The sequence below is a fragment of the Urocitellus parryii genome, chromosome 4, assembly GCF_045843805.1.
Source record: "Urocitellus parryii isolate mUroPar1 chromosome 4, mUroPar1.hap1, whole genome shotgun sequence".
Lineage (NCBI taxonomy): Eukaryota > Metazoa > Chordata > Mammalia > Rodentia > Sciuridae > Urocitellus > Urocitellus parryii.
In genome coordinates, this window is record NC_135534.1 from 175743061 (window position 1) to 175757619 (window position 14559).

Genomic DNA, 14559 nt, shown 5'->3' on the forward strand with positions numbered 1-14559 from the left:
ATGATTGATGCCTTCATCCTTATTTCTTTATTGTTCCCTATGTACATCTTATCAAAAACTCCATGGAGCTGGGTGAGGTGATGCATGCCTAGAATCCCAGCAATTCAGGAGGTGAGGCAGAAGGATTGCAAATTTGATGAAGTACCACTGGGTTCAAGCCCCAGCACTACAAAAACAAAGAAATAAAATACAACTTAGCGAGATCCTGTCTCAAAATAAAAAATAATAAAAAAATAACAAAATAATAAATAATAAAAAAGGCTAGTAGCTCAGTGGTACAATGCCCCTCGGTTTGAACCCCAATTCCAAAAAAGAAAAGAACCCCACCAAAAAAAATAAAATTAAAAAAAGAAAAAAATGACCCTTTAAATCATGGGGCCTTTTACAGAGGAAAAATAGCTCTATTCTAAAGTATATACAATCAGGAAAATATATTACAAAGAGAAGATACAATTTGAGAGATACATAAACATACGTGTTTATGTAGAATTTAAAGGATTAGACAAGAATCAGTATTGAATTTTTCTGAAATATTGGCATATTACCTGGACAAAATCTGGATTAAGTATTCTTATTTTTCAACTAACACTGTATTTTATTTCTTTGTTTTTGTAGTGCTGGGGATTGAACCCAGTGGTACTTCATCACTGAGGTCTTCAAGTATGCTAGTCAAGTGTTCTACCACTGAGCAACATCCCTAACCCCATTATACTTATTTTGTTTCCCCTAACAGAAAAGATTATTAAAGGGTCATTAAGAGAAAGTTCTTTCGAGCAAGATGATGATTTTTGGCATTGCAAATAAAGGGTTCTGACCTTTATTTTTACTTTTTGGTACTATGAATTGAACACAAGGGGACTTGACCACTGAGTTGCATTCCCAGTCCTTTTATTATTTTGAAACAGAGTCTTACTAAGTTGCTTAGGGCATTGCTAAGTTATTGAGGGTGGTCTTGAACTTGAAATCTTCCTGCCTCAGCCTCCCAAGTTGCTTTGCTGGGATTACAGGCATGTGCCACTATGCCTGGCTGGGTCCTGCTTCCTTTACCAAAAAAAAAAAAAAAAAAAAAGCATAAAAGCAAAGCAATTTGAGTATTGTCAGCTAACAATAGCAAGTATTTGAAAATTCCGTCAGTGTAGGGGTCTGCTGGGGTACTTCTCCTTTATATCTCATATGCCCAGCTAACTTGCCTCACTAGCACTAAAAGTTCATAGTACCATCCATCATCAGGTGATTACCAAGGGCAGGCTTAAGCATCAACTGGTTAAGAATTCCAGATCTAAACTGCTTAAGCTCAAAATTACTTTAAGGTATACCAAACATAAGTAAGAAAGAAAACAAGAAAGAGTAATAATAGAAATTTTACTACAGTCAGTGGAATCATTACTTTCCTTTTCTAATATTTATGCCTCAAATATATAAGAGACTATCAATTATAAGAATTTCTCGGGGCTGGGGATGTGGCTCAAGCGGTAGTGCGCTCGCCTGGCATGCGTGCGGCCCGGGTTCGATCCTCAGCACCACATACCAACAAAGATGTTGTGTCCGCCGAGGACTAAAAAATAAATATTAAAAATTCTCTCTCTCTCTCTCTCTCTCCCCTCTCTCACTCTCTCTTTAAAAAAAAAAAAAAAAGAAGTTCTCATTGGTTGAAACTAGAGGAAAGAAACTAACCATAAGAGTAAGGTGGACATAAGATTTTTTTCTTAAGAATTTACTTCTTTCTAATTAAATTTTTACCAGACTTGATTAAAAAAAAATCACAACTCTGATCTATAACAAAATAGGTAATTCTCTGAAAAGTGAAATACACTTCAGCCTAGATGGCCTTCAATGATAAGATGGGTGAGTAGGAAGACATTCATTAGAAGAGGAAACAGAAACAAAATTTGAAAATGTAGGTGGCATGATTTCATTTTCAAGTTCAATTACCTGCATCAATATTTGGAAACAGTACTAGGGTCCGCTTGTTAAATGAGATAAGTGCATCCAGTGTTAATTCAAACATTTTAATGGAATGCTTAATGTCAGTGGTCACAGGGTGCTGTAGTGCAACAATGTAATCCTTACACTTTACATCATCACCTGTTTAAAGAAAATCAAACCACATTGCTTCATTAGTTAAGCAACTTAAGAGAAGCAGCAAATTCTAAAAAGTAAGACTTTAAAGTCTGCTTTTAAAAATTCTAAGGTCAAAACTGTTTGTCACATTCTAAGCAGGTCATCCATATTGGGATCAATGATAAGAACTAAATAGCAACAAGGAACCATCAAACTTAACATTTTACAGATTCTTGCTACCACAAATATAAAATATATGTGTAAATAGCAGGAACAATAAATTCACTGTTGTAAAATCCAAAATATTCCAAAGCCCTAAAAAATGTGAATATTCCCAATTTCTAACTAATGTTTCTAATCAATAATCAGCATTGCTAATTAATAATGGTGTGTTGTAAATCAGGGTACTCAGAAGTTGAATGATCATTAAGAATATTTGACAATGCCTAGGTGTTCCCCAAACCATCACTCACCAGATTCAACAAGTGCCAAGTGTTCTAATTCTGCTGAAAGGACTAGAAAGGCTTCATTCATCATTAGTGTGGGATACCAAGGCTTTCCTCAGCAAGCATTTAAAATGTAAAAGGCTTAGGTTGATAGTGCCATGCCATACAACATACAACGTTTATCACAGGGCCTGTATTATCCCATAAAACTGAAAATGAGCTCCACTAACTTATTTTTATGATTTAATGATAAAAGAGAATTTTTACTGTTAGAATCTTTAGTAGTATTTGATTTAAAATACTATATTAGCTCCAAATTTTTATTTTGAGAACTTATTGGTCCTATATTAGCTTCTAAATTGTGAGGAGGAAGAAATATAATGGTTATTATTATTATTTATTTTAGTAAGAAAAAGTACTAAAGGCCTAAAAGAATCTACTGGAAACTTTATAAACACAACATTTAAAAGATCAGAGGAAAGCTGGGTGTGGTGTACACCTATAGTCCAAGCTACTCATGAGGCTGAAGCAGGAGGATTTCTCAAGCCTAGAAATCCAAGACCAGCCTGAGTATCACAGGGAGACTTGGTCTCAAAAAAAAAAAAAAAAAAATCATAATGAAAACAGCCTCTTACAGCTTACATTACAGTTAACACAAATCTCAAAACAATTTCAAAGATGCTTAATATCAGTGTCACAGGGTGACTGCTGTAAAACATTAAAAACATGGGAAAAGGAGTGGCAATAAAAGAAGTGTGTTCACCATAAGGAATATGGAAATACTACATATTGCTGCAATCCAACCACCGCATTAGTCTGTACCACTATAAGGCATGTGTCCATAATGTAAATTAACTCATCCATGCCCAATAGAGGGAAGATGTTAGCCTTTAATGTAGTAATTGAGTTATATATACATGATTCTTCATGGAAAAATTCAAAGAACACTAATGGAAACAGGCAACAGCTATGGAGGAACACAGTCCCATCACAAGGGCCCTTCACCCCTCATTTTTCACGTTGGTTGTTTGCCCATATACTCTGTCTTGAAAATACAGAGGTGGGGGCTGGGGCTGCAGCTCAGTGGTAAAGCATCTGCCTCGCACGTGTGAGGCCTTGGGTTCGATCCTCAGCACCACATAAAAATAAAGAAAGAAAGATATTTTAAAAAAAGAAAACACAGAGGGCAAGTCTCTGATCCTTGGGCTTTTGAGGGCAAATTTTCTTTGAAAGCGAGAAGGTTAGGGTGCTTCTGTAGTCCAGTGCAGGATTGTTTTACACAATTTATTGCTACAATTTACTACCAAGGACCAAGCAGAAGATCAAGAAGAAAAATGTTGGCAGTCTGCTTCCAAAGAGCTTTCCACTTTTTTGTGTGTGGGGGGAGTGGGTACAGGGCAGTACTGGGGATTGAACCCAGGGCTTTGCACATGCTAGGCAAAAACTGAGCTACATCCCCAGCCCTTTTATTTTATTTTGAGACCGGGTGTAAGTTGCCCAGGCTGGCCTAGAACTTGGGATCTTCCTGCTTCTTTAGCCTCCTGAATAGCTTGGATTATAAGCATGTGCCACCACACCCAGTATATCATATTTCACCATATAATCTTTGCCACATTAACATATATTCATAAGTATTCTTTGCCTCCTAATCTTGCACCAGAGTCAGTTTAGTAATAAACGAATTTAGTGTGTGTGTGTGTGTGTGTGTGTGTGTGTCTGTGTGTGTGTGTTGGGGATGTCAGGCAAGCATTTTATCACTAAGGCACATCCCCAGCCCATAATAAATGTTTTCTAAGTAATACTGGCACAATTTTTTTTAAAAAAGAAAACACTTCACATAATGACTCCATCCCATTTTTTGCAAAAAAAAAAAAAAAAAAAAACTTGGCATAAAATCTGTAGTAATTATGAAGTGAAATACAATATCCTTCTCATTTATCTTCTACTTTAAGTGTAAGAAACATTTGTAGTGCATAGAAAATAACTGTACAACACAGGTGCAGTGAGACTGCATTTTGCATTTTAAGGTTTTATATAGAGCCACTTAAGCAGTTTCTTTTGAAAGATTGGCAAAACAGCAAAAACTAGATATCTTTTTTTAAACCTGTGAGAAAGAAAACAAGACACTGAGTCAGAGCTATTTATTCCTGGCAGTGATACATCTTGTGCAAAGCTGGCACCAGTGTCTCAACCTGCAACCATTTGTGTCTGAATTCAGCAGCCTCAGCCCTTCCATACATTTTCTATTAAGGTACTATGATTTTGTTTTGTATTGTAAGTCCTGTATTTACCATGATGTGTCTTTTGTTACTAGGACATTGTTTTCTTTTTCTTTTTCTTTTCTTTTTTTGGTACTGGGGATCAAACCCAGGACCTTGCACATGCCAGTCAAGCACTTTATAACTAAGCTACATCCCAGCCCTTGTTACTAGGAATTTAATGTCTATTTAACTGTACTAATTTTCTTTCTTTTCTCTCTCTTTTTTTAATTGGACCCAGGAATCAAACCTAGGGCCTCAAGCATGCTAAATATAAACTCCACCATTGAGCTACACTCCCAAGACCTTTGCTAATGTTTTTATTAGGATTGTTACATGTACTATTGGTCTGGTTACACACAGCATAAGTGGTCTACCCAACCTTATTTTCCTATAAGCAGAGTAATAACATAAAAAGTTGCTTGTTAAGGGGCTGGGGTTGTGGCTCAGTGGTAAAGCACTTACCTAACACATGGGAGGCACTGGGTTCAATCCCCAGCACCACATAAAAATAAATAAATAAATAAATAAAGTTGCTTGTCAAAAAGCAGGTGCACGCTTTATAAAATGCGTTATTACAAAGGGTGGATGACTCCGGCTCTTTATCCTATATTTTCTTTTTCACTGGTTTAAAAAACAAAGCTATGACTAGTTTCAAGCTGGACCTATAACCATTATCACTTAAGATATTAGTAAAACAAATACATAACTTTGTCAAAGTTAACTTACAGGTTAAGGTGCTATATATATTTATGGCATACCCCCTTTAGCTAGGATTGCAAGGTTCAACAGCACCCATTAGAGAAAAATTACTTCACTTCCATGACCATATCCTGATAAATGCTATTTTGTCATCTTTCTTTTCATAAAGAACTACTTAAATGGTCCCAAATAAGACTTTAAATCTTATAAGTGCAATTCTTGCTGCATTCTACTTTCTAGTGGTTATTTTCTACTCTAGAATTTTTCAGTAACACAAGGTTTCCCAGAATATATAGAGCTCAAAGTATGATTAGAACAGAGTGCAAGAGGGTTCACTTAGAAGCATATGAAAAGGAGAGTGAAGAGACAGATGTTTGGGTTGGGGATGTGGCTCAAGCGGTAGCGCGCTTGCCTGGCATGCGTGCGGCCCGGGTTTGATCCTCAGCACCACATACAAACAAAGATATTGTGTCCGCCGAAAACTAACTAAATAAATAAATATTAAAAAAAAAAAAGAAAGCTTTACAGCCACTTGACAGAGCAGCTGTATATTAAAAAAAAAAAAAAGAGAGACAGATGTTTGTTCTATCCCCATTATCTAGGCAGGTTCTTTGATAGCTATAAATCTGTCCAAGGATAAGAAATATATAGAAGGGACTAATTTATCTAGTGAGAAAGCCCAATTCCATTCCCAATCTAATGTGACCTGGATAAAAAATACACCAAATTTCTTTGATTACATAATCACCAAATCAATTACCTATTCATTATTTCATTATTCAGTAGATTTACCTTTTAAAAAAAGGAAGATCCAAAATAAATGATTAGTCCTGATTCTTACATGGCATTCTCACTATAAATTAACTAGTTAATATTCTGTTCTTAGGTTTGTTTTCTTTACCTCTGATTAGAAAAGGTAATTTCCAGGAAGCCAGATTATTGATAATTGAAAATTTATCACTTTAAGGCTTTGTTTTACAAAGATAACAAACTCTGATGTTATAACTATGACTTTTGCTTTTTAATAATAATCATCAAAATCCCTTATATTAATAAGTACCTCTGGTTTGCTATCTGCTTTGAACATTTATTATCTCACCTGAGTATTCCAATAATACTGTTAGAAAAGCATTAAAAGTAAAAATAACAATTTTTTTCATTGTACTAAAAAATGCAGAAAACAAAAATAAAAACATCCATAATCCCACACTAGAAATGACCTGGTGTACACACTTCCTAGCCTATCCATTTTTATAGCTTTTCTAAAAATGGCATCATATTCACAAGTAGTTTTGTAGTTTGATTTTTCCTCTTTTTGATATAATAGAAATTGTCCTGGTAACTAAATATTCACCCACATTATATATAACAAAATAAAAGCATTTCATTGTATAAATACAGCATATATTTTTTTAAAAGCTCAATCCAATAAGTCTATTTTACAGAAAAGGTGAATCTCAAAGGTAAAGTCAGACCATAGGGCAAGATCTGTGAACTAAAGCCTTAGCTTTCTGATTGCTAATGAAATAGTTTAACCATGAGTTACCAAAAGAACTGAAACATACCCAATGCTTTCTGACCAAAAAAACCAGCCATTAGGCTAAATAAAGGCTGCCATACTTACCTAACCACATCCGAATAATGCTCATATAGTCTTTGTTCTTGGCTGAGAGAAGTTTGTCATAGGAAGGGCAGCCTGCCAGAAGGATGCGATCATGGTCCTCACACATGGATATCAGATGTTGCTCTGCACTTCGGGTGCAACACACATGATAATGAGCCAGTTTTGTTATGGCATGTCTGATAGAGTCATCAATAGTTCCACTGACTTCCCCTCCTTCAATGTGAAGGATTCGGATGTTCATCAAGGCAGCAGATGTAGCCAGAGCCAAGGCATCAAACCTGTCGCCATGAACAATCATGATATCAGGCTTCAAGCGATTAAGGACATCTGGTAGCTTCACAAGGGCCAGGCCTACTGACTCCACCATGGCTGCTTCATCTTCCCCTCTAACGATCGTATGTAGCCTGGTGTTAATGTCAAAGTCGTCTTGCTCAATCATGCGATAAGTGTTTCTAAAGCAGGAGAGAAAAAAAGATGTGACACCATGTTCTTAATAAACCAAGAAAAACAATCTAACACTAACCCTGATGGGAGAAACATGTTCACATTTTTACTTATTTTAAAAATAAATAAATAAATTGAAGCATAACTTATACACAAAATTAAGAGTAAATTCCTCAAATGTACTTAAAGCCTGATCAGTTTTGTTACATGAACACCCCTGTGGCCACCACCCAGACTGAGATAAAAACATGCAGCCACCAAGTGTGGTGGTGCTTGCCTATAATCCTAGCAGTTTGGGAGGCCAAGGCAGAAGAATCACAAGTTCAAAGCCAGCCTCAGCAATTTAGCAAGACCCTGTGGCAAGATAAAATATACAAAGAGTTAGGGATGTGGCTCAGTGGTTAAGTGCCCCTGGGTTCAATCGCTGATTAAAAAAAAAAAAAAAAAAAAAAAAAACCCACATGCCGCACCTTGAAGGCTCACTTGTGACCTGGGGGGAGAAACATCTGAGAGAGATTTTTTTTTTCTGTCATTTTTTAAAAAGAAATATGTAAAAATTTACTTTTTTAATATTTATTTTTTAGTTGTAGGTGAATACAATATCTTTATTTTAGTTTTATGTGGTCCTGAGGATCGAACCCAGTGCCTCACTCATGCTAGGCAAGCGCTCTATCTCTGAGCCACAACTCCAGCCCTAAAGTATGTACTTTAATAGGAAAAATATTACTTATAAAAATGAAGCTCATTATTTCTACCAAAAAATAGGGCGGGGGGGGGGATCGGAATGCCTGACATGTCACTGCACTATAAACTTCTGAGTGATGGGAATTATCTTCTGAATTCTCTTTGAATGGTACCATTAATGCTGGCATAATTCTGCTTGGAATGAAAATGTAACTTTATAGAATTAAAATGGCTATAAAATGCAGTTTCCAGACTGCTTCATGCTTTAATAACAGCAACTCTCAATTTCTTAAAAATCCCCAGTTATGACTAAATTGTCAAAGATATGACTTTTTTTTCTAAATACAGAACACACATTTATATTTTAAAATTAGGAAACAGAAATTTTTATCCACAAACCTACTACTCAGCAACAACAAATATAATCTTTCTAGCCATTTTATGCAAATATTTTAACATGGCTGAGAACACATTGTACATATAATTTTATAATTTCATAATCTACCTAATCCATTTCATATTTTGTTGGATAATTAAGGATTCTATTTTTTATTTTTTAGGCAGGGGATAGGGATCAGACCCAGGAGTACTCTACCACTGAGCTCCATCCCCAGCCCTTTTTATTTTTTATTTTGAGATAGGGTCTTGCTAAATTCCTGAGGATCTCGCCAGCAACTGGTGAGACTGGCCTCAAACTTGAGATTTTCCTGCCTTAGCCTCCTGAGTTGCTGAGATTACAGGTAAGTGCCACTGAGCCCAGCCTAAGGATTCCTTGCATACATCATACAGATGTAGTTATCATTTTGCAGACTCCTTTGGATTTTCCACAAGCAATCATATGTGCAAATAATGACAGTCATTATCCCTTTGTTTTTACTTCTTACTTTATCACACTGGCGGTTTCATATCCAGTATAAGTTGAAGAGAAGTGAGAACAGTGAAAATCCTTACCTTGTTCCCAATCTTAGAGAGAAAGCACAAATTTTGTTAGCTGTCAGTTTTTCACAGACAGCTTTTATCAGATTGAAGTTTCCCTTCTATTCCAAGGTTCCAAGAGTTTTTTTTATCATAACTGGTTGTTATTTAATTTTGTCAAATGCTTTCTTTCGGCGGGGAGAGGGTACAGGGGATTAAACTCAGGGGTACTCTTTCAAAGCCACATCCCCAGCCCTATTTTGTATTTTATTTAAGAGACAGTCTCACTGAGTTGCTTAGCGCCTTACTTTTTGCTGAGGCTGGCTTTGAACTTGTGATCCTCTTGCCTCAGACTCTGGAGTCACTGGAATTACAAGTGCGTGCCACCACCCAGCATCAAATGCTTTCTTGACATCTACTGAAATGATCATATAGGTTTTTTTCCTTTTATTCTATTAATGTGTTAGTTACAATGTTTTTCAAATATTAAATTGGTCTTGAATTCTTAAGATAAGCCCACTTGGTCTTAATATATTATCTGGTTTTTATACACAGTTATCTGATTGCTGGATGTGATCTGCTATTTTGTTTATATTTTTATGTTTATATTCCTGAGGAATACTAGACTGAATTTTATTATGTCTTTGTCATGTTTTTTCGTCAGTATTATCTGACCTTATAACATAAGTTAGGAAGGCTCCCTGCTTTTATATTTCTTTAAGGTGTTAGTTCTCTCTTAAATGTTTGATGGGATTAATAAATGAACCATCTTTCTGGGAAAATTTTTATGGAAAATATTTGATAATGAATTCAATTTCTATAATAGATATTGTGCTATTAAGATTTTTCTTTTTAAAAAATATTTATTTATTTTTTTAGTTGTAGTTGGACACAATATCTTTATTGATTTATTTTTATGTGGTGCTGAGGATCAAACTCAGGGCCTTGCACATGCTAGGTGAGCTCTCTACCGCTGAGCCACAACCCAGCCTCAGATTTTTCTATTTCTTTAAGTAGGGGTTTTGGTAAGCAGTGGTTTTTCAAGGAATTTGTCCATTTCATCTAAATTGTTCAGTTATTGGTATAATAGTCCCCTTTTCTTCTTCTTAATGTTTGTGATGATATTTTTATTCTATGCTGATAAATTTCTATTTTCTTTCTTTTTCCCTCATGTATTGCTAGAAGTCAACTTTTTAATATTTTTAAAGAATTAACTTTTTGTTCTTTTAAATTTCTCTATTGTTTATTTTTATATTCCACTGATTTCCATTCTTTGTTTCCTTCTATTATGGGTTTAATTTTCTCATCTTTTTTATTGTTTACTAAAGTAGAAACACAGATCATTGACTCTAAACTTCTATTTTAATATAAGCTTTTAAAGCAATAAATTTTCCTTGTTTGTGCAGTTCAGTGGTCAAACAAGAATTTGTAAAGAATGTATGTACAGATTCTGGGGCTTCTCCCTTGTGGTTTTTCATTTCTAGAATCATTCCCTCAAGAAAAGTTCCATTTTCTAGTACCTCAGCCTAAATAACAGACGCTTTCTATTTGAGTTCTAGCCACCTACCACCCTGTGGCTTGGGAAATATGCTCAGGGGAAAAGTTATTGAAACATGTATCTCACCTACTATAGTACAGATCCCTTCTTTTAGGCATTCTATCTCCTGTAGTTTCTGCCTGCTGCTGATTGCTCTCCAGTGCCTTCAAATACTTTTAAATATTTCCCCAGAGTTAAAAGTAAGCTGTAGGAGAGTTAGTCAGATATAAGCTTCTCTGCCATTACTAGAGCTTCTTTTTCTTAAATAGGTATTTTAACATTTAAGTTGGATATTTATCCATTTACTCTTAATTTTCCACCAGTAATAAAAGCACCTAAGACCATAAATTTTTTTTTCTTATTACATGTTTTCCTTTCTTATTTTATCTCCTCTATTATTTTGTTATTTCATTTTTATTAATTATTTATATCTCATTCTTCTCCCCCACCAGAATGAAAGTTCTTTGAGAACAGGGATATTGTCTCATTAGCCATTTGGCACATCCTGGATGTTTAATAAAAAATTGTTGAATGAACAAATGAATTTCTGAGCATTCTGTTGTTACTCATTTGCTTTCCTTTTTCACCCACTTCTTCAGGGCATAAAAATGCTGATTTTTTTAAGTTGTTGATGGACCTTTAATTTATTATTGATTTATTTATTTATATGTGGTACTAAGAATCAAACCCAGTGCCTCACACATGCTAGGCAAACATTCTAGCCCTGAGCCACAATCTCAGCCCCAAAATGCTGATATTTTTAAAATGTCCCAAGTACAGATGCACCTTAGTTTACAATGAGATTTAACCTGGATAACCCCATTGTAAATTGAAAATATCACAAGTTGAAAATGAACTTAAAGCCAGGCATGATGGCACATACTTGTAATTTCAGCAACTTGGGAGGCTGAGGCAGGAGGATCATGAGTTCCAGGCCAGCATCAGCAATTTAGCAAGGCCCTAAGCAACTTAGCAAGACCCTGTCTCAAAATAAATACAAAAGGGCTGGAAATGTGCTCAGTGGTAAAGTGCCCTTGGGTTCACAGTACCAAAAGAAAATTCACTTAATAGACCTACTCTAGCAAACATCACAGCTTAGAAACACAGTACACTACAGAATATCAATGGTTTATTCTTTGGATTTCAAGGCTAAATGGGAGCCTGGGCTTGCTCTTGCTGCCAAGCATTCTGAAATTTTCATAGTATCATACTGCATATCACTACCCCTGGAAAAGATCAAAATTCAAAATTTGAAGTACAGTCTCTACTGATGCCTACTGCTTCAAACTCAACCATCATAAGGTCAAAAAACTATAAGTCAAAAGATCATACATCTGGGACAGTCTGTAGTTGAAATAGAAGGTAGCTTATTTATCCTGTTATTTTAATATCTTCTTAAAATAAATAGTACAAGCCAGGCAGGGTGGCATACAATCATAGTCCCAGCTACTCAAGAGGCTTAGACAGGAAGATTGCTTGATCCCAGGGCAGCCTGGGCAACATGGAAAGGAAAGGGAAAGGAAAATACATTCACTTGGTTTAAAGTTCAAAAGTACAAAAGGTTATATAGTGAAAAATCTTTCACTTTTGTCTCACAGTCACCCAATTCCACTACTAAGAGGCAACGAATTTCTTGAGTTAGAAGGTACTTTAACTTTTTAGCAGGGCATAGTGCCACACACCTATAATCCCAGAGACTTGGGAGGCTGAGGCAGAAGGATTGCAAATTTAAGGCCAGCCTTGGCAACTTAGAGAGACCCTGTCTTAAAATAAAAGAAAACAGGGCTGAGGATGTAGCTCAGTTGCCAAACACCTCTGTTTCAATTTAAAAAGTTATTATAAACTTAAATTTTTATTAAGTACTAGTAAAATTTCCTTTTTAATAGTCTTACCAGACAAATACTACCTTTCCACCTTAATTGATATGGTAGGAGATAAAAAATCTACTACATCCCAGCAGCTCAGGAGGCTGAAGCAAGAGGACCACCAGTTCAAACCCAGCCTCAGCAATTTAGCGAGACCCTGTCTCTAAATAAAATACTAAAAAGGGGCTGAGGATGTGGCTTAGTGGTTAAGTGCCCCTGGTTTCAATACTTAGTACCAAGAATAAAAAATAATAAAAAAAGAAACCCAATTATAGTTTTCTTATGAGCCTCTCTTCCATCAGTCTTCCTGTCAAAACTTCACTATAGGGCTGGAGATATAGCTCAGTTGGTAAAATGCTTGCCTTGCATGCATAAGGCCCTGGGTTCAATCCCCAGCACCACAAAAACTTTCACTATGGAGGCAAAAGAACCCACTCAAACTTTGATTTCTAGCTCTAGCTAAAATTTCTCTTCTATCTTGTCCTATTCACCCAAGTAGATTTTCTTAGGTAGACAGAATTCATTTCATATTTTTAAAAAATTTATGGATCCCTGAGCTAACCATAAGTTTCTTCTCTACTTTTTAAATATTTGCTTAGAACAAACTGCTAAAATAGTTTTTGAAGGCAGGTTTCCTATTTATTTATTTTGCTAGTGTTGTCTTATTTTTAAAGAGTCTCAGAAAAGGACACTTTTACTTTAACACACAATCTACTTTAATATATAATAATGCATTGTTGACCATCTTTGAAGACTGCATGAACATTTTCATGCCACAAGGGTGCACTAAATGCCACTTTATTACATATAGTTAAATGAATGTTTATTTCTGGTTTATATATTCTACTCCCTCAAAGACTACTCAATCTTCATTTTGCAAATATATCCCATGTGTTCACTACAAACCTAATGCCACTAAAATAAATATCAATGGTCATAATATTATAACATTCTACTTTATCTCAAATCAATTAGATTTTTTTAAAATGTTCTGTATATACTACTTCATTTGCTGTTGAAGAAAGGAAAGGGAAAGGAAAATACATTCACTTGGTGAATGTATTTTCTATAAACCAGTTTTAAAGAACTGCCATTAGAACTCAAAACACAGGTTGGGGATGTAGCTCAATGGTAGTGTGTGCGCCCAGCATTCATTAGGCCCTGGGTTCAATCCAAAAAGCACCCCCTCCCCCCAAAAAAAAGACCTTACAAAATAGATTATATGGAATCATATTATTATAGTCACATAATATACATTTACAAGTGGCATTTCTCCTGAATATAATAATAAATAGTAATATTTTTATAGTGATTATTTATCAAGTATCTAATAAGCAACATCATTGTGATGGATGATTTAAATCATTCTCTGTTACAATAAATTACAACATAGGTTTTCACTCTGTTTCACAATTGAAGAAACTGAGTTTCAAAGATACTAAGCAACTTCTCAAAGACTACATAAAAACTAAGTGATAGAATTGAGATTTGAAGCTAGATCCATATGGCTACAAAATATCCAAACTCTCTGGCATATACCCTTGCAATGAAGAATAAGAAAACACTTTGAGCTTACCCATAGTCATCTATCAGGTGAGAGCCAAGTACCACCACATCAAGTTCAAAGAACTCAGGCTCTGTTTTAATGCCAAACATGATCGGGGCAAGTTTAGAATAATCAGCACGGTTGCAAGTAGCAACACAAACCCGAAGCTTTCGGTTATTCCCATTCTTCTCCATGACTTGTTTTTTTTGTTTGGAGAGTTTCTTAAAATAGAGTTCCTGAAGTTTCAAAAATAAAAATTGTTTGTTATCAGAATAATTCATAGATATAAAAATAGATCTTTTCAGTATTACATCCTACCACTTAGTGTAGTGATTCTTAATCTATTTTTTCCAACCCCACTGCTGTGTGACACTGAAGAAATTTCAGCAGACTAACTCGAACTCAAACCCTTTCTCTCATAGTCAAGAAAACACTCTGGAATGCAATTAAGAGTGACATAACTCAACTTTCATTTAA

At 35.3% G+C, this 14559-nt stretch overlaps 1 protein-coding gene across 2 annotated transcripts in view; it reads right to left on the minus strand.

Moving 5' to 3' along the window:
• Positions 1 to 14559, minus strand: part of Gne (glucosamine (UDP-N-acetyl)-2-epimerase/N-acetylmannosamine kinase) — a 39528-nt gene that overhangs the window by 20323 nt on the left and 4646 nt on the right. The window contains exons 2-4 of one of the 2 annotated variants that reach the window (XM_026379887.2): positions 14113 to 14318; positions 7092 to 7543; positions 1933 to 2085 (exon numbers count right to left, since the gene is read on the minus strand). In XM_026379887.2, coding sequence (XP_026235672.2) covers positions 1933 to 2085; positions 7092 to 7543; positions 14113 to 14276 — 769 coding nt within the window. In that variant the 5' untranslated portion in view covers positions 14277 to 14318. The remainder of the gene's footprint in view (positions 1 to 1932; positions 2086 to 7091; positions 7544 to 14112; positions 14319 to 14559) is intronic. The other variant, XM_026379883.2, reaches the window with a different exon arrangement.